The following is a 21,285-nucleotide window of genomic DNA, read 5'->3' on the forward strand; positions in this document are numbered from 1 at the left end:
ACAGGATGATGAAATGAAATGTCACAATAAATTTTAGTTAAATGTAGTTAAATTTTGAGTGCTATGTACAACGTAATAATAGCTATAGTCAAATAAATGATTAATAATGATAACAGCATTTATATATACTAGATTGATAATATGAAATTTTATACAATACTGTAAGTGAGGATTATGGAGATGATGTTGAAAAGCCTTTTTATAAAAGATAAACAATTCTATATAGAATAGAATATAAAGATGTAATATCATTGGATGATTTCGGGATGATATAATAAAATGTCATAATATAAATTTACTTCAAATTTAATATGCCTTATGTTGAAAGGATGTAATAATAGCTAGGCTTAATGGATGTTTAATAATTATAACAATTTGTATACATATATATTACATTGATGATACTAATAATGGGAAAAACATGGAATTGAAAATTATTAAAGAATGTTATCAATGCTAAAATAATAGAATGACAGAATAGGATAAAAAAACTTCTTTATTATTGGATATACTGAAGATGATATAATGAATCATTATATTAATGGTTATATATTTAGAATACCTTGTCTAAAATGGAGAGACAATAGTGATAAACAAAGTAAGCCTAATAACAATGTATACAAAGATATTTTGATTGACGATATGTGAATTTTGATAAAATTCAAGTGATGACTATGGAAAGGACGGAGAAAGATATTGTAACCAATCGACACACTGTGTGTAGTTGAAGAGGCTTTTATGTTATATGTGTTGTGTGTTTGTGTTTGTTTGAAAATTAAAAAAAATTAAAAAAAGAAACTGGCAACTTTGGGAGATGGTGATACATTAAAAACATTAAGTACCTGATTTATATACTCACAGAAGGACTGCTATTATCTCCATCTGAGAAGTTTGCATTTATAAAGCAAATTTACAGGATTATGAACTTGTCTTTGGTAATATTGCCACTTCAGAAACCATAGCAGCTAAAGTATTTTGAAGTGCAAATCATAAGTATTCTTAATAAAGATTATGCCTTTCGAAAAAACAGGTGTACTGTTGTAGAATTGCCATTTTTTTTCTATCTCCATATCACAACCAGCCTTTAAATTGTCTAGCATTTGGCTTTTGACGTGACCTGAAATTTGGATGGCATAAATATTTGTAGTATAATAAAGTCAAGGTTAATAAGGATTTTAAAAATCTCTGTATGTTAGACATGCCATATTGAGAATATGGAATAGTTGTAAACCCAGGTTGTGTTAAAAAAAAACACCTTTGTGGACTTTAGCACAAAAATCATTTTATACTTTAGTAGTAATGGACAAATACAAATGGCTAACTTATAGGGAAGGCAGAAGCTAATTTTTCAAACATTTCATTTCCTTTTTAATTCTGCACAAAATGGCACCACTCTAATGAATGTAAGCAGCAGAAATGTTGCTGGTTGAGATGTGGTGAGTTCTTGGGAGTCAGAAGACAAGTAGAAGGTTGCAGATGGTGTGACTGTCTAATATTCCTGTGGTTAATGCCGCAGCTTATTCTTGGCAGACCTTCCCAACTCGCCAGGAACTTTGGAAGAAAGAAAAAAGAATAGCCCCCCTTAAAAAAGAAGAGCTGTGCACTATGACAACAGTCTTAAGTGGGCCTCATCTAAACCAGGGGTCCTCAACTGTGAGATCTTCAGTCCCTTAATGTAATGTGGCAATCATACCAAACATTTATTAAGCATATTTTTAGAGCTGCCACATTAAAAAAGTGACTTTCAGTGACTCACATAAAAAAATACAATATAAAACAGGTTCATAATGACCTCACAATGGGACTCAGACAGTGTCACTTGTTTCAGAATTGTTAAAAGCTTGACCAGGGCAGAGTTAATTGTCACAAGGACAGCTGCTGTGTAACACCACAGAAATGAAGATTGGGAAAAGGCAGAAAGAATTAAGGAGGGAAAATGATCCATATATGCGACATATAGTAAGTACTTGTTGACCCGGTTAGCATCAAGAAAAAGGTGTTTCTAGTGCAATTGAATATAAAATTTGTTTTTTATTGTATTTTTCAAATAGGATTTAGCTGGATTAAGAGGTTTTCCATAAAAAGTACAATTAGGTAAAACCAGGTAGGTTTTTTTTTAGGGAGACATGTGCAATGTGATAAAGAATATAGCTTAAAGTCATAAGGATGTCAAAGCAGGTTAGGCTGAAAAACTTAAAAATTTGTCTGAGGAAGTTGTTTTCAAACACACATACACACACACACACACGATCATTTGACCCACAAGAATAGATACTAACTTTGTTTCAGGGTTTTTTATTAGAGAATCTGAAAGTTGTATCTCAGAACAATTACATAATTATCTCCATATGCCATTTTTAGGAATAGTTTGAATCAGTTTGTACACGCATATACAACAATGTGATCAGTACTGAGTATTACTGAAATCACTTATCTCATTTTGTTCTAAACTACCCGTTTCCCACAGTCTTGCTTATGTAGATAACATGGAGTCTTCCAAGTAGAAGATTGACGTGCACTGTTCTGTATTGTAACTACAGTGGGCTTTGAGAACGTGCACATTAATACTGTAGCAAATTATTTGGATATCTAACAGACATAAAAAGGATCATTTCCTCATATGAAAGTCTGAAAATCTGCATAAATATAGTGTGTAAAATTAAATTAACACATTTTTTTTCAACTCGACCTGTAAGAATGCCCACATAATTCATATACATATATATATATATATATATGTATATTATTTATACTGATATTTTGTTAGTCAAATATTCTGTTTTGTACATTGATTCTGCATTTATTTACCAGTAAGACAATGATTGTGTTGCCATACAATATTCACTGGTCAGAACTGGTGTTTGTTACCACATGCAAGCAGAGGTTTTGTTTACTACTGTCAATGTTGCTACAGGAATGTGAATTTTCCACAAGATTGTGACTGAATCAGTATAAATACTTTATATTATCACAGTTAGAACAACCTCCTCCCAAAATTTATTTAAATCTTAGAACACAAAAACAGTAGTATTTGGGTCTGATACAAGTTAACTGAAGTGCAACCTTTAGGTAGTCTGTAAACTCTGGTTAGAGTGCCTAAAATACAATTCCTTCATTTATTTTTTTAACTATAGCATCATAGATCAATATGGCACAGGAACAGTCTTTTGCTACCTGCAATCCTTTCAACAGGATTTTACAAAAAAATACCACTTCTAATTCAGACATATCCAGCCCAGCATGGCACTTGCTGATGATGAAATTCTGAACACAGAAATAACCCGCACAGCTTTAATAATGAACATTTATCTATTCTACAAAGTTTATAGATGGAAGTTTCCCCAATATCGTATACTGATATAAGTTATTCCTTTACGGAGCCTGTTTCTATGCAGCCAAAGTGGCATTATACATTGTCAAGGTTTATAGAGTATAAAATATTTTTGGAGGGAAAAAACCCACAGATACAGACAAAGGGATAGGATATCCTCTAAAACAGCCCTATCAGGACTGGGCATAGAATGCAGACTCATCATTGGAAGGAAAACATGAATAACTAACTAGAGGACAGAGGAGGAACAGAATGGGGAAACAAACATCTGGAAAAGGTGGACTCCCCATGGCAACACTTCATTTGGTAACATTTTAGTCCAAGCAGTCCTCATGGCAAAATCAAAATGTCATGGTAAGATAGCCACTGATGCTATCAAATGTATTACAAGGTAGGGTTCTTTAGGAGGGGAGGGGAAATCTTATGAAATATTCTTCAGAAGTTCTTGTTTCAGGAGGCAGATTAATTCTGGGAAATTACAGTAGAGTTGTTGGTCTTTCCAAAGTCAAGGAAGCCCAGGCAAACAGTAATATAAAATACGAAGGCAAGTCAAACAAGACTAAACATTTCAAGCACAGAAACAAGTGTTGTGTTTATAATTCAGATAAAGACAACCATCATGTTAAGGGTAGTGCTCTTGGATTTTAAAATCATTTGCTTTCGTCTGAGGAGAGTCTCATTTGGAAAAATAAAGTATAGTATCCCCCCCCCCCCGCCCCCAAAATCCAAGCTCTTCAGCCTAGATTTGCTACCTGACACTAAGCAAAAGAGATCCCATCTTCCAATCTTCAGTGAATTATCATTGCAAAGACCAAATAATAATAAATACAAATCAGATGGCCTCAGATTTCAGTTTGTGCATTGGAGCTTTATACCACTGTTGCAGGCCTGCGGTCCATCTCTGCCTCTAGCTTCACCATCTGCTGCATCTCCTTGGCCTGCAAAGCAGGAGAATTGGGCTGTTAGCATGATTGAATGTGGAGAGGAATGAGACAACACATCTGAGTCTACTGTAGGTTCTTGGAGCTGTAATTCTGGGTTATGGAGGGAGGGTTGTGACTAAAAAGACCAACGTTCAGAATCATCCCACGAATCAAAGGAGAAACATAAGGGAGCCATACAACATTCTGTAATGCTTCCTGCAGCTTCAGAAAGGGCAAAGAAATACTGAATAAATCAAGTCTAAAGTGTTTCTTTATACTAGGCAAATATAATTCTTCACTGAACAAATACAAATCTAAGTATTTAGGGCAGATGCTATTAATATGATTCTTTTTGGAGAACATCCCCTTATATTTTTATGGCAAATGAATCCGATTTCAAGTCAAGATATAATTGAAAAAGCCCAAATCTGGAGCACAATGCACTGACAAAAAAGTACAGCCCGCTTTGAAATACCGACCAATATGGCATAATTCAACAACTGAACTTTTTCCAAATGAATTCAGGGATCCTACAGCTAAAAGCCATTCGATGACCAAGTAAACCAGGCCTTCAGGAACTGCTGGAAGATGGAGTTACGTGTGGGGATGATTTCACCATATTATATAGGACAAAGGGCACTCAATGGTTTAGCACCTGAAAGTATTATTTAATTGCGGTCCAAATTAAAACTAACACATTAGGCAGGATCCAAGCATCATTTCTTTGCAGTGGGCAGCCCAATTATGCTATGGCATTGCCAGGTACACTTTACAGGCTCTGATGGGCCACAGTTTCATGACATCATCATGAGAAGTCACATTAACTTATGGACCCAACTGGCCACATACCCACTGCCTTTGTCAAAGTGGCACAGGTAAGCAAGCAGTCAAAGTGACCCACCCTTGGCGGAATAAGCCATGCATTTCTCCTAGTTCACTTATCTGAATACAGGTAGTCCTCGACTTTCAACAGTTCAAAGTTAGAATGGCACTGAAAAAATGTGACTTATGACCGTTTTTCATAGTTACGATCTTTGCAGCATCCCCATGATCATGTGATCGAAATTCAGATGTTAGGCAACTGCTTCATAGTCATGACCTTTGCTGTGTCCCAAGATCACCTGATCACTTTTTGTGACCTTCTGACAAGCAAAGTCATAGGGGAAACCAGATTCACTTAACAACCGGGCTACTAACTTATTAACTGCAGTGATTCACTTAACAACAGTGGCAAGAAAAGTTGTAAAATGGGGCAAAACTCATTTAGCAAATGTCTCACTTGACAACTGAAATTTTGGGCTTAAATGTGGTCATAACTCAAAGACTACCTGCATTTATTTTGAACCTCTCTGTCTATGTCAAAGTCCAATAGCAAGTTTTATTTCCTTTTTTTTTGTGTGTTCAGGAATGTTACTTCACTATTGTCCCCATATCCTTTTCCCTTTTGCCAGCATACCACACAGTTTTGATCTCCTTTCAGAAAATAATTAATAGATACAAAATATGCTTGGTACAGCTCCAAATGAGCCAGGCTCCTGGTAAGGCTTCTCCATCAGGAGCATTATTTTTGAGAAGAAATCTTATAACTACCAGCACATTTTGGAATTGACTATGCTACAATCTATTTTTCAAGTATCCCAAAGATCTATTTTTTAGTTGAAAATAATGTGTTAACAATTTAGTCCACTAAAATTGATTTCTGGAAAAATGAACCAGGCAGTGCTAGGTTATGCTGTCTTTTTTTCACAAGTTTTCCTGCTTATCGTATTAATAATGTTAATAATAACATTAATAACAGTAATAGTGGCGATGTTACCTGCCTGCCTCAAAACTATTTCAGTCACATGATGTATCTGGTAGCATTTTGTTCATGAACAATTGACAGCGCCTGAGAATTAAGTTTCTATATTTCAATGATTTTCACTTTGTTTGGTTTATCTTTTCATCCCTATTGTCTAAACCAGACTGATCTGATTTGAAAAACAGGAGCTTCTCCTGTACTTCTTGGAGCCCTATTGTAAAACAGGATGCACAGTGTTTTAAACAATGGCTCCAAAAAAGGGACAATTGCTACTTATATAAATTATTTATAATTTGATCACATGCTTCAGATACAATTAAAAATATGCTGGAAATAATGACGACAAAGTCAGAGAAATCTCAATCGGACAAGTGTGTTTGTACCAATGTTACAATATCCACTAGTGCTGGGCATACAAAATGGAAATTAATAATTTATTTTTGGCCCTTTCAAGTTAGCATTGACTCCTGGCAACAACCTGTACAAGTTTCTACAGTTTTCTTAGCAAAGTTTTTTCAGAAGTGGATTGCCCTTGCCTCCTTCCTAGGGCTGAGAGAGAGAGACTACAGTGTTCTATCTAAACTACAATGTTTCTAATCTGAATAAGTTTCAGGCTTCAAAAAGTAGCCCTGACTGCTAGGTCTAAATCAGAAGTTGTCCATTTTGGCCTGGACTCAAGTCAGATGTGAAATATGGAAAACTAAAATTGTTGATGAAACTGGATGACATTTGCAAGCAAAAATGTTGACACATTTTCCCTAAAATATGATGATTGAAGAGTCCCTGAAAAACTTGTTCCTGCAGCTAGGTGGTCTCCCCCCTCCCCCGGGCAACATATTTGATTTGTTTATCAACAAAAAGTGAGAATTGTTTACTTTGAATGAATTGACTTACTCCAATTTCATGCAGAATTTGACCAATTACAATGCACACACTTAGTTATTCAGTATAAGTAGCTATCAGTTATGTATGATGCCTATGTTTGGATGATTCATAATTGTGGGCAAATGTTTTGTATGAAACCTAGACATGAATAAGACACTACACATACAAAACTAAGAGATGTATTTTAAAAGAAATTAGCCATCTGTGAAATTTAAAGCCTACAACTACAATTCCAGCTTTTGGGATTACACACCCTAGTAGTGTGTACACCGGGCAACATGATGCATGTCAGCATAATTCTTGGAACCTTCTTAAGTACCAAACTGATTCCAAATCAAGCCAATATGGATCAGTCATCAAATGATATCTATATAGTAGCAATAGCTTGCTCAAGGTACATAAATCCTACCTTGAATTTGAGAGACAGCATGGCAGGATTTCAAAAGCTGTTTGTAAAAAATAATAACAACAAAGTTCAGCAACACAATGAAGCAAATAAAATGAATGAAAAGTGAGATGACAACAACATATAAATGCAAGAAAAAAAGGATTATTCTGTTCTAGTCTAGTCTAGTCTAGTCCGTGTCTGGCTTTCTCTACTTTCACCTTATTTTCAAAATGAAAGAAAGAGAAACGCAAACCCTTTAATGGGTATACCAATATTCAGGGTATAGGTTTCTAGTGCAAGTCACTAATTTTTGTTTGAGCTTGATAAAGTTGAGTTAAATGACAGGGGAAAAAAATTAATCAAACCAGAAATAGTTTTTGAGTATGTCAGTAATGAAGGAAATTATGTAGAAATAATATTCAGAACTATAGCAGAAATGATAAAGTTATGAAAAGCAGTTAATGCATCATTCTCATCTACATAGCTACACAATGGTATCTCGGTATTCAATGTTAATTGGTTCCAGGAGGCACAATGAATATCAAAAGCTATGAGTACCAAACAATTTTTTCCCATAAAGAGTAATGTAGTGAGTCACAAGGCAGTCGACACTGAAAAGTTCTAGCCTGTGCTCTGAGTACCAAACAAACAATGAGTACCAGGACAAAATTTTCATATCAAACTGTGTTGAGTACTAAATTTGATGAGTTTGAAAATAGTTGAGTACCAAGGTACCACTGTATCATCTTTGAGTCACAGTTAATTCCTAACAGCTGCCTGGACACATCTACGCAGTTATGACGTTTTTTAGGAAACAGTTTTGGAAATGATTTTTCATTTCCTTCTTCCTAAAACTGAGAGAGAGTGATTGGCCTAAAACAGGAGAGCCCAAACTTTGCGGCTTGGTGGCCCGACTGAAGGGGGGGGAAGAGGGGAACTGGGCCTCATGAGTGGTGGGTCAGCATGCACACACATGCGCGTGCAGCTCGACCTGCACCAGTTGAGCTGCACGTGCCATGCAAGTGCACTGGCTTGCCAGTTGTATGAGTTGAGCTGCGCGTGCATGCACACTGGCCTTCTCTTCATGCAGCCCAGTTGCAAACAGGCCGCAGCCCAGTCGTAGGCCATGGCCCACAGGTTGGGGACTGCTGACCTAAGGCCAACCAGATGTTTTTGTGCCTGAGCTAGGACTAGAATCAGATTTCCCTGCTGCTAGTCCAGCCCCATAACATTATACCAAATGAGCACATGCTCATTCACTCTGCCTCTCCATGTATAGTAGAATATGGCAGAAAATAAGATTATTGCTCAATAAATAACTTACATGGAACCTAGAGTAGTTTCTAAAGATTCTGATTTTAGACAAACCTACAATGTTTTTATGTCCTAACTTAAGAAAGAATGATTTATTCACACCATACTGAATTCAACAAAAGAGGATAAAACTGATCTTTATCTGTCTTTGTTCATTTAGCATGGTTTTCACAATAACTGAACTGAAAAACACCATTTTTTTCTATAACAAAAATTACCAGGAACTACATTTAAATTTCCTTGCAATATTTTTTTTTAAAGTAGGCAATCTGCTATGTCCCAGATGTTCTAGATTAAAATTCTGATTATCACTTGCCATTGTCCATATTAACTGGGACTCTGAAATCCATAAAACCTAAAGAGCAGCAGGCTGCTTCTCCTTTGTCTGTCATAGTAGCAATAGTAGAAGCAGCAGTAAAGATGCTTACAGATTGGCTTTGCTTCCACTAAGGGAGTATCACACATGTCAGAGCGAATATTGAAAGAGATTGAAACGACTTCAGTTCTGTCTAAATGTCTGCTTTGCATAAGATTAGTTTCCAGTAATACAGCACATCTCTTTTGGTTTCCCCATTTCAGCAAGCAGCTACTGGGGTCCTTTCATTACCTCTCAAAATGCCATTGGGACACAAAAAGACATCCTAACAGGCACAGCTCAAAGCTTCTCTTGTAGGCTACAGCTAACATAATGCTTTGGAGTGAAACTTAAACATGCCTACTTGAAATTTGTAGACTTGTATTCTTAGTGCTGGTTTATATATTGGCATGGTCTATAGCAGGGCTGTCAAACTCCCCATCCATGGACCAGATGCTTTATGCGCTGGCCAGGAACCATGCCCCATTTAGCGAAGGGCAAAAAAGTTCTGTTACATCACGTGATGACGCCGTGATGACATGAGTTTGACACCCCTGGTCTATATATTATAAATGACATACAGGGCACTTGTCAGGCTCCGTCTGATACCCATATGAACGAAATAAGTCATACGTTTCTTGCCTCAGATAAATCAATAACCAGATAACAGGTCACAACTCCTAGATTCCCTTTTCTTTTACAGCCAGGTGTTTGTTACCTGCTCATTTTGTTTCTCCAAAATTTCTACATGCTCAAGTTGGACTTTCTTCAACTGATCCATTTCCTTTGATTGCTTCATTGCCAACTGTAAGCAAAACCAGAAAGGGGGAAAATGAAATAACCACATTCTTTTGTGTTACATGGATTTTTCAAAGTGCTTCTCCCCAAAATATTGCTTTCTGAACGAACTCTTGCCGTATGGAACATAGCAAGGGGACATAATTCAAAACAACAACAACAACAACAAAAGGAAAATAAGGAACTTCCCGTGATCTCCTTCATGTGATGAGAGCATTATACAATTAAATGAAGCTGATCTTTAGCTTGAGGAAAAACCATGAGATGATTTTCTCATTTGGATACCCTATGCTTTTAGGTGCTGTATATAAAATCACTATTGTGCTAGATAGAAGATTCTCAATAAACTTTGAGTAAGACACCTATGTAGGGTTAGTATATTAGCATCCATTCAATTCCACAGACCATCTTAATTCTTTGTACTGATAGAATGACCCAAAGGAAAAATCCGATTCTTATAAGGACTTCAATGTCCCTCCAGGACTGTGTTTCTTTGAAAATGACATTAGGGCAGGGTGCAATGTAGCTGAACTGTCTACCCCACTGGGCTTATGTTGCTTTCTGACAAGGGCAGTAAAAGAACTCAGTCATGTCGCTGCATAGGCTATAAATGTCCCACATCATCAAACATACAAAACACAGTGCCATGGAACACATAACAAGTAGAAAGTGATTACTTGATCAAACCATTTATTTGTGTCCTCATAATACCCTAAATCAGAAACCAAGCAAACAGATTGAATTCATGCAATGCGCTAGGTTATTATTTTCCAGCGTAATTAACATTCCAAAAGCTAAACTGGGAGAATAATAAGAAAATGATGTCTGAGCATTGGGTTGATGGGGAGTATTATTTTGAGTTTCCATAGTTTTCTTTTCGTATCCATAATTTTTTGGGGGTAAAAATTAAGCATAATAAACTGATCCCTTGATTGACAAATACAAACAGTGTAACTAGATTCATCGTTTATTGGATAAGGAGTAATATTATCTATATAAACTATCTTCTTCCACCTTCTAAAATATTTGTGAAATAATAAAAGAGCAATAGTCAAAGAAACTCTCAAAGTGAATTTAGTGTCTCCGGCTTTTAATCTGTAAGAAGTTCAAGTTTCATTAGGAAAATGTTTAGAATATGCTCCAAAACAGGCTGCATATGGATGAGATTGCTGGGGCTGGATTCAAACCAATTCTGCTATACCACATGCAACTGTCTAGAATAGAGATCATTTCTTTCAGCCTTCCTTCTGAGACATTCCTATTCAGGTACTTTCAATTACAGTGTTCTCAGGGAAATCAACAGCATCAAGGGTGGGGAGAAGTCTGTTCTGTTCATCTCTAGATACAAATTTAACCAATGTGTTTTTCTGAACATATCCTGAATCAAAATTCACGTTGATGCTTGTATATTTCTTAATTTCACAATGTGAAATTTCTTTAAAATTACCTAATGAAGAGTATAAACTATAGAACACATATATTATATTCAGGGAAAGATTTTGTAAATTAGGAAAATGCTTAGAGAAAGGCAGATAATCTGATAAAATGCGCATGAATATCTAGCAGAACTAGGGCAGAAAAAATGATCTGCCTTCAGACTTCAGTTAGTCACAGATAAGCTTTTCTGTCCTGGTCTGGACCCAAAGTCCTCAATATTCCTTTTTTCAATCACGACTTGTAAAAATGCTATATGGTATTTATTTCATGAACAGTTCCTATTTCCACTATACCTTCTGTCTTTCAATCTACTCAGTTCCATCAGATCTTGGAAAACAGTTCACCAATTTAAAAAAAAGTTTATGATATTTCAGATGATTAACTACTCACCCGTTTTCTTTCTTCCAGAAATTTCTTTGTGTTACTGCTATTCAGCTCCCTCACGCGCCTATGAATGATATATTTACTACTGTAGTGTCTAGTTGTATTACACATCAAAATGTCACTGAAAAAATGCTAAGAGCCCACCTCCTCTTCAGTCACAGACCAGTATAAAATATATCAAATTACACTCATTCCAGAAATAAAAAGTTAAGGTTTAGAATAAGTGACTATTAACAGATAACTAAAACACTTTCTAACCCTAAGATCTAACAATAATAATTATATCTTTATTAGTATTACAACTATGAGTACCAGATATGGCACTATAGTACAAAAGATAAAACAGTATGAAATAAGTGAAATAAAACAAATAGACTAAAAACAACAGACCAAACTATCTAGGCTATAAAGGGGAATAAACCAATAATTTATATCATTAGTATTAAACTACAGATTTGGTTTCTTTAGTTAAATCTAAAATTAATCATGTTAGAAGAGAGGAAAAAACACCCAGCAGATCTAAAGAGCAAGCAACGAAATGAAGAAGAATCCAAGGCTGAAATACAGACAGCACTGGTAAAGTTAAATCTAAGCATACAAGTCAACTTTTATTCCTGACAGTCCCAGTCTCAGAGACAAATGTTGTCACCTTATAAGTGTTAAGTTTAAAGCTGAAAAAAGAAAGTTTACCTGAAAGACATGGAAAAATGTTATGAATAAAGAACATGTGCCAATAGCTCAAAAAATCCAGAAAAATGTGGATATAGATATTTAGAGAACTGTTGAATTTATCCTATATTATTGCAGAGGGCTTGACATTTAAATGGACCAAAAGAAGGGACACTGGTTATTAAAAATATTTTTTTAAGTTGGATTTCCAACTGCACAATGGTGATTCTGCTACTCTGCTATGCTGTATGTAAAATTAGGCAAACTTTAATTGCCCACAGTTAATCCACCACCAATCACAATATATAGTTAAATCTGTCTTTTATTTTTTACTATTATTGTTGTTGCTTTAATATTTCTATTTGCTGGTTTGAGACCATAATAAAGATTGATCAATTGATTGATTGATTCTGCTGAAGCCTTTTTGTTTGTTAATATCCCACAGCATTTTAATGGCTATTTGGCTTTTGCATCTCCAAGGAATGCCGTATGAAACGTAGAAAGATCACAATTTGTATTCCAATGAAGTGTTGGAGTAACATTGCTTATGCAAAATTTAGGAGGCTAAACCTTCATTACACAACCATGCTTTGCAAAACCCAAGTTTCTTAAGAAAGGGGGAAGGGGGATCAGCAGGTTATGCTGAAAGATCTGGTAATCGTAGAATTCGCTCATTTCTCCAGGACCTAAACTCAGAGTACAAAATACCTATCTGTGAATCTGCCTAGCAACAAGTCATTGTATAAAATTGAGTGAGGCAAAGAAAGGAGTTGCTTCTGTGTCTGGACCCCATTTCTCTCAATGCCTTAGCTGGGGCTTTAGGTAGGATCTAGTTGAGTGGTTCAAGTGAGAAAGTGCATGTGGAAATGGGGAAATGGAGCTAGTTATGCTTAAGGAAATCAGTAAATCTCTCTTGGGCCTCTGATTTCACTCTGGTACCATATCTTTATTTAAAAACCTTTAGTTTATCTTTAAGAATGCATGTATCTGTTCATAGGGTGAATGCATGTCTCCTCCTGTACTTTCTGCCTATATATAGTACAGGCATGTCCAAAGTCCGGCCCGCGGGCCATTTGCGGCCCGGGGAGCGGTTTAATACGGCCCTCTAACAGCCCTCCCTGCTCTGTGTAAATGCGGCCCTCTCACGGCCCTCCCTTCTGATTGAGGGCGGCAAGCAGAAGACTGTCTGCCACAGGAGGTAGGGCAGTGAGAGGGCCGCATCGGAAGCTGGCTGGGGAATTCTGGGGGTTGAAGTTCACAGGACTTAAAGTCGCCAAGGTTGAGAAACTCTGTCCTACAGCAAAGGTACCTGTCATCCACAGGCCAGCCTAAAAACAGGCAAGGCCACATTCATACCAAAGAAAAGGGGGAAACTTCTGTCTCCCTTGGGGGGGGGGGAGAGAAAGGGTGCCTTTTGAGGAAACGAGAGACCAAGCCTCACGGGTATCGCCGAAGAACGCGCGCCGTAGCCTTCGCAACACAGGCTGCGAAATGGGCAAACTACCAGGCAGCGCAGGCGCAGTACGTGAAACACGGGGCCAAGGGATACTTGTAGCTTCTCCGCCGGGCTTGGAGAGGTCTGGCAGGCGAAAAGCAAGGAACCTTCCCCCAAGGTGGGTTGGTTTTTTGTTTTTGTTTTTGTTTTAAGGAAGGAAGGAGAAAATATTCAGCCATGCATTAACTTCTCTGCTTGAAGAGACCAAAGAAAAAAGAAAAAAGAAAAAAGAGGAGATGGCCCATTAAAGCTCACATGAGCCGCTATAAACAAATATCGGAAGGTTTTTAAAGGGTATCAATAAGCGTACGTGTGTGCGCGCTCGCATATTTGCCGCGTCTAAACTTTGGGGAAGTTTATTAACATCTTAGCGATGTAGAGAATGAAAGAGAGGTGCAAAGGTGCCCAGCGCAATCAAGCCCGATCCTGACGTCACCGCCCTCTGTCGCTCACAACGCGCCGCCCTCAATCAGAAGGGAGGGCCGTGGGAGGGCCGCATTTACATCTTCTGCTTGAGGGCAGCGCGTTGGGAGCAACAGAAGACTGTCTGCCACAGGAGGGAGAGCAGTGAGAGGACCACATCGGAAGCCCGATCCTGACATTTTATAAAATGGCGACTATAAATAAGAAAAGGAAAGTTGACAGTGAGGTCCGCCGTTTCCAGGAAAGGTGGAAAGTGGATTTTTTTTCACTGAAATACGGAATCACTGTGTTTGTCTGATATGTCAAGAGACTGTGGCCATTTATAAAGAATTTAATATCAAAAGACACTACCAGAGAAAACATAAGTATGCCATTTGCAATTAACTTGGCATAAAATAATTCATTTGCATTTAATTGTAATTGTTCAAAGAATGTTCGGAAAAATGTTCGGCCCTCCAGCATATTTACTTCATCCAATCTGGCCCTCTTTGAAAAAAGTTTGGACACCCCTGATATAGTACTAGGAATTGACTGTATGACTGTTCTTCCTTTTCCAGCTGCACTGTATCAGCTGGAATGAGGGCAATGAGAAATCCAGTGACTCCCTTAAAATTAGAAGGTAAAAAGGACACTCATTTCCACACAGGTCAATGTATCTGTATGTAAATGGGGTAAATAAAAATCCAGGTCTCTTGTAACAATGGCCTATCTAAGGTTAGCCCACAACTCTTTATTATTAACATTTAACATTTGTTTGAACTTGTCCATTATAATAAACTTTTCTGAAATAATAAATCTGGGGATAGAAGTGGAAGTTTTGTGCCATGAAGGACTTGAATTGAATTAGCAAGGAAGCTTTGGTTAGAACAGAATATGGTCCAAATCACACCACGATATGGAATGAGTTGGACAATAGTGCATGGACTTTTAACTCTTAGTAACATATTTCTGAATGCATGTAATTGACTCTTGAAAAGTGGTCAGTTACAAGCTATGGAAAAAGAAACAAGAGGGAAGCAAGGAAATGCTAATTTAATTGTCTATGACTCTTACCATATATCTGCCTTGACAAACAGCTATCATACATATTAACTGAGATCTTGTTTTTCTCAGTTCTAGCCCTTATATAGTCACAAAATCATCAATCCCACCCAAGAGGAAGTGAACACAACACTTAGAAGAATTCCAATATTTGCAAAAGTACATAAACTTTAGAAATACAGAAAGGCTCCTCTCTCTCCAGGACAAAATAGCCCCTAATTCCTTCAGCCAAATATTTATTGGAATGTTACCAGTGGTGAAATTGATTTTTTTTTTACTACCGGTTATGTGGGCGTGGCTTGGTGGGTGTGGAGGGGAAGGATACTGCAAAATCCCCATTCCCTCCCAACTCCTGGGGGAAGGATATTGCAAAATCTCCATTCCCACCCCACTCTGGGGCCAGCCAGAGGTGGTATTTGCCGGTTCTCCGAACTACTCAAAATTTCCACTACAGGTTCTACAGAACCTGTCAGAACCTGCTGAATTTCACCCCTGAATGTTACTTGAATATAATGGAATTCACATTACATTTTTGGGGTGGGTTCCAACTGTATTAAGTAATAATGATTTGCTGGGAAGACAAGTTGCTCTACTCACGTTAAACAAAGTAGCCCACGAATCTTCCTGAAGAAAACTTATTCTATAACCAACAATGTAATATGTACCTTTCTCTTTCAGCTTTGTTTTTGATAGATTTATCTTGGCTTATGGCTTTACTGTTTTCCATTGAAATTTTTGCTTGGTTGGCACGCATTTCTTTACTTTCTCTAAAAAAAGAAAAAAAAAGGCATTTAAATTTCAATTTTAAATGTTGTAGACCAGGAGTGTCAAACTGGATTTCTTCGAGGGTCAGATCAGCATTGTCATTCTCCTCTCTGGGCTGGCGGGGGGTGGGGAGAGTGGAGGGGACGGATGTCTCCTGCAGCACTTTACCAGCCAAAATGGGGCACCTGAGGCCATGTGCCCCCCCCCCATGCCTCATTTTCGGCCTACCCGATGTCCAGCAGCACTTTGCCAGCCAAAACGGGCTGCACGGGGCCTTCACACAGTCCATTTTTGGCCAGCAGAGTGCTGCTGGAGGCCAAGGAGGCCTGTTTTGGCCAGGAGAGGCACCGCGGACCAGTCCTTTTGATATTTCCAGTCTGGCCCTACGGGCCGAATTTAAAAACCCCATGGGCCGAATGCGGCTCACGGGCCTTGAGTTTGACACCCCTGTTCTAGATTGAGGAGTATACATATCCTTCGCTTTGATCTGCCAGTCATCAAGATTATACAATCAACATTAGATTAGTCTCAGCACTATCAGAGAAATGGCTACACTTTTAAAACAATGATCAGCTGACATAAGTTTTTTTTTTTTAATTAGGTGAGCCTGGATGGTGATGGGAAGTGCTTTCGTCTCTTACCTTCCTACATTGGGCTAAATTCAACCATTTCCAAGTGAACAAATAATAGAATAATAGCATACTGTTATACTGACCTGTCCTGGGAAAGCTTCAGTTGTTGTGTCTGCTGTTCATGCACATTAATTAACAACTTTTTCAGTAGTTCACACTGTTGGCTAAGGTGCACATCACGCATTTCTTGCTCTTCTGCACTGTGGGTGTTGATCATCTCAGACCATTCTTTGGTGTGCTGTGCCACAATTTCCTTCACCTTTGAGGAAGAAAAGTTGGATCAGTCTTTTCTACTCATGATTTCTAAAGGATAATGCAGGAGGCACTTCTAGATCCATGTTTTATGTAGACCCAGAATCTTGGGATTATACTAAACCTCTTGTTCCCTGGATTAATTGATAGTTAATGTACATTTCCCTCTTTTCCCATGTGGTGGGAATCAAGAAACTCTAGTCACTTCTGGCTAATAGACCCCCAATGCCCAGTCAATCCTTGGAAAAATGAGTGGCTGCAGCATAAGTGGCTGAAAAGTAAAACATTATGTTACAAAGCCTATTAACAATGCCTGAACCATAGAAAATATTTCCCCAAACACTGATTGGCTGTAGCATCAACCCACATCCAGCCAATGAGGAAGGGCTACTGAAGTAAGAAAGACAGCTCCTAATAAATGGTTTCAAAGGCTGCTATAAACTCTTCCCCCAGATTCCCTCTCCCCCAACACTAGTACTTTGAAGTTGAGATCTTGTCCACTACCCATACATGGTAGAGGCCTACATTCCTGTGTCTCATGTCTCGTCTGAGGAAGGTTTTGTCAAATTATAAATGGGCAGCTCTATCATATACCCACTAGGCAGATAAAATGGTGCACACCCACTACCTATTGGTTGGATAAGTTGGGTACCAACAGCCTCCACCTCCAGCCTTCTTCTCACCCTCCACTGAAAGTGACAAGAAGAGCAACTGCAGTCCATTATCCAGTTCAATGTAATGGAATATAGTATGGAGGTGTATTCCCAGAAGGAAGAGACGCATTCCAGAGAAGCAAGAGGCAACTCAATTCAGATATTATGTATGAGAGAAAGGGGATGAAGACTGCCCCTCCCTCATAGTTCACAGTGTATTGTAGATGGAGATAGTAGAGTGCTCAGAATGCCAAGATCATGTCCAGAGGTATGAAACAATAAAGAACTCAGCTTGGAAGAATCGCGATGTGTCATTTTTGGTTTTGGGGCTGACATTAACAATTCTTCCATCCAATATGGCTCTACCATTATCAGACACTTAGGAATCATTTCAACTGCTTCTATAATCCATTTCATAAACCACCCAAACTCACAACAATGAAAACAGGTGAACAGAACTCAGCCCTAGGCAATATGTTCCAAAGCCATTACTGACTCCGCTTGTCTATTATACTCCCATCAATTCTCTTCCAGCATGTCAACAAATCATTTCCCTCTAATGGCAATGGTTGGGGCTGTAGCGAAGGCAACAGTCACAGTTCTAATGACAAGAACAAACAATCATCCACTGGTCTCATAGCTCCTGCCTTCCAGTTTGTGTTTCAGTCTTCACCCCACAAGGGAAGTCTGCAAACTGAACCCTCCAATGATGTTGCTGGCCCCATTCTGCTAAGAACTTGGAATAGCCTTCTGCCTCAGTTGCCTTTCCTTACTCTTTTTACTTGTTCTTAAATGTGGATCCTTACATGCGCTTAAATGTGGATTCTTAACCAGTTTGCTCTGCAATGTACCACCCCATGGGTTTTTCCCCCTTCCCCTTGCTTTTATATTTCTTTTATTTTTTTTCTAGCAATAACTTATTTCGATACTTCTGTTGTTGTGCAGAGTTCTTTCTATTGATTTATCTTTTCTCAATTTCAACAACACTTAACCATTGAATTCTCCCAAATCTTTTCTAAGCAGTCCCTCGGGGCATTCCAACCTAATTTTGTTTCTGTTCTTAATCCTTCTTTTGTGTGCCTCCTCCCCCAAATTAAAATTATATTAGATAAACAAAAGTATGCAATTTGGAAAAATTAGGGGAACTGTTAAAGTAGAACCTGCCATGGTGTCCCTTTCAATGGAACATGGAATAGTTTAGACCAATATTTTTTCAAACTTGGTAACTTTAACAAGTGTGGACTTCAACTCCTGGAATTCCTCAGCCATCAAGTTTGAAAAACACTGTTTTAGATTGTGCTATGTTGAACTCCAAGTTTAAGTAAACAGATCATTGAGCATAAAGAAAATATTTGTTTATAAATGGTGGTCCTTGACCAGCATAGCATGAATCTTTGCTGTCAGATCTAACAGTAAGGAATTCCAGCTGTTTGGGCTAAATTGTTTTACTACCAGTTTAATCTTCAATGGGAAAAAATTGTATTTTTACTTGCTGTCTTGACCTCTCCCTTTGTTTTCCAAAGTAGTCCAAAGACCCTGCAGTCTTTTTTCCCCTTTATTTCCTGGAGAACAAAACTTATTTCTGACTTCTAGAAATGACTTTCACTATATGACAGTCATGTACTGAAATGAGCTTCTTTTGCTCTTACCTTTGATTTATGATCAGATGTTAACATTTGAACTTTACTTTCCGTTTCTTTTTTCATCTCAAGACAATTATTTCCTCTAAACACAAACAAAACAGAAGTATTTCAAGTAAGCATTTCAAATTAAATTGTTCAAATAAACCTCAGAAGATGAACCAAAACTTGAAAAAAAGTTTTTAGAAATGCAACTTGGGTCTGTTGCCATTGCTGGAGATGTTCAAGAACAGACTGGGCAATCTTTTGTCTGGGGCTGAATAAGGACCCTGCCTTGGTCAGGGGGTTGGACTAGAAGATCTCCAAGGTCCCCTCCAGCTCTATGATTCTATCCTAATCATCTATTTATTCCCTGGTGTCATCCCCCCATCTGAAATGTGACACTATTCTTCATTTAGTTAATCTTGATGAAAAAAGAAAGAAAAATTACAATCTGCCCAGAACAAAAGGCTATTTAGGTCTTTCTCACTTTTTCCTGTTAGTCCAGATTGTAGAACCGTGTTTCTCAATGAATTTTTAGGCTACTCAGCAAGGAATCCCAAAGGTGTTTTTTCCAAAAGGAAACTGGACTTTCCGAACTAAAGAAGCTTCTTGGATGAGAAGCAAAATGTTTTCAAGAAAAAAAAAATCCAAGAAAGTCTACCGTATTTATTCGAGTATAACGCGCAAAATTTTCTACCAAAAAAAGAAATCAAAGTTTGGGTGCGCGTTATAAACGAGGGCTGGGGTGGGGTGGCAGTGGCGGCTGGTCCATTGAGGGCGCAGGCGAATTGTAAATTTGCACTGCGCCTTTTCCGGGCTGCAGCCGCTCACTGTACGCGAGGGCGAAGAAAAAAAAAAGTTCCCTCGTCGCGTACAGTGGGCGGCCCGAACTGGGGGTGAGAATTCTTATTATCCGCTGTATGGTCGCAGCTTCATTTCCTCGCCTCGCTCACACGTTACGGTAAGCATTGCTTTTGAATCTGACTTTGAAGCATTTTAAATAAATATTGTTACCGGTAATTTTATTTCGGTATTGTGTTTATACCAGTTTACGTTGTCAACAAATGATTTTTATCATGGCCGCACGTGTTCAACAACGTTTTTTTGTCAATTACAATGCTTGGTGTGAAACAAAATTTTATACCGATTTTTAATAGAAAATTAGGGGTGCGCGTTATACACGTGTGCGCGTTATACTCGAATAAATACGTTAGTTGCTTTTTGGAAAAAGCATCTTTGGGACAACCAGGACTTGGATGATTGAGAATCTTCATAGATACTCAGCAGGGCGTTTCAGAAATGTTAATAAACATATGTCTACCTTTCCATTCTAATATATTGATACAAGTACCGTTTGGGAATTAGCTATGGTTTAGATAAAAATGGGCATGATGTAGATACTGCTGGGCCAGAACTGTTTTTGTCCCTCTCCTGTGGCCATGGGGGAGTGAGAGGGTTGAAACTAAGAAGAATATCTGGAAGGAAACCATCCTATATTTAAATAGGATTTATCATAACTATCCTAGAATGTCCCTAGCACTGCATATATAAGTAATCCTTGTTTTATAATCATCCATTTCACAACTATTTGAAGTTACAATGGCACTGGGAAAAAAGTAATTTGCAACAGGTGATCACTCTTTAAATTTTCATGGCATCCCCACAGTACTACGATCAACATTTAGGCACTTGGCAACTGGTATATATTTAGGATGGCTGTAGCATCCCATGGCCATGTGATCATCATTTGCAACCTTCTCGCCTGGCATCCAGCAAACAAAATCAGAAGAGGAAACTAGATTTGCTGAACAACTGCACGATTCCTTTAAAAAATCACGATAGTGATTTGATTTACAATGTAGCAAACGTTATATATATATATACACACACACATACAGAGTATATGTGTACATGTATGTATGTATGTGTATAAAAAAATAATTATTCCCATAAAGAGAACCACAAATGGAGGCAACCATGTCTTATGCTTTCACTCTGCAATGTGTAGTTGTGGGATCAGCAGCTTTTTCAGATTTATTGTGAGATATTCTGTGTGGTGAGATATGGTGTAGATGTGACAGCAGTGATAATGATAATGATGGTGATGTATGATCTAA

The 21,285-nt window shown here is 37.9% G+C and overlaps 1 protein-coding gene across 8 annotated transcripts in view; it reads right to left on the reverse strand.

The window, feature by feature from the left end:
- Window positions 1-2,279: 2,279 nt before the first annotated feature.
- Window positions 2,280-21,285, reverse strand: part of PLCB4 (phospholipase C beta 4) — a 180,754-nt gene continuing 161,748 nt past the window's right edge. For 7 of the 8 annotated variants that reach the window (XM_081940159.1, XM_081940155.1, XM_081940157.1 and 4 more), the window contains 7 exons: window positions 19,196-19,271; window positions 16,725-16,900; window positions 15,910-16,011; window positions 11,623-11,680; window positions 9,716-9,802; window positions 7,350-7,386; window positions 2,280-4,269 (listed from right to left, as the gene is read on the reverse strand). In XM_081940159.1, coding sequence (XP_081796285.1) covers window positions 4,181-4,269; window positions 7,350-7,386; window positions 9,716-9,802; window positions 11,623-11,680; window positions 15,910-16,011; window positions 16,725-16,900; window positions 19,196-19,271 — 625 coding nt within the window. In that variant the 3' untranslated portion in view covers window positions 2,280-4,180. The remainder of the gene's footprint in view (window positions 4,270-7,349; window positions 7,387-9,715; window positions 9,803-11,622; window positions 11,681-15,909; window positions 16,012-16,724; window positions 16,901-19,195; window positions 19,272-21,285) is intronic. The other variant, XM_081940160.1, reaches the window with a different exon arrangement.

Source organism: Natrix helvetica (genome assembly GCF_964273705.1).
Source record: "Natrix helvetica genome assembly, chromosome: 2".
Taxonomy (NCBI): Eukaryota; Metazoa; Chordata; class Lepidosauria; order Squamata; family Natricidae; genus Natrix; species Natrix helvetica.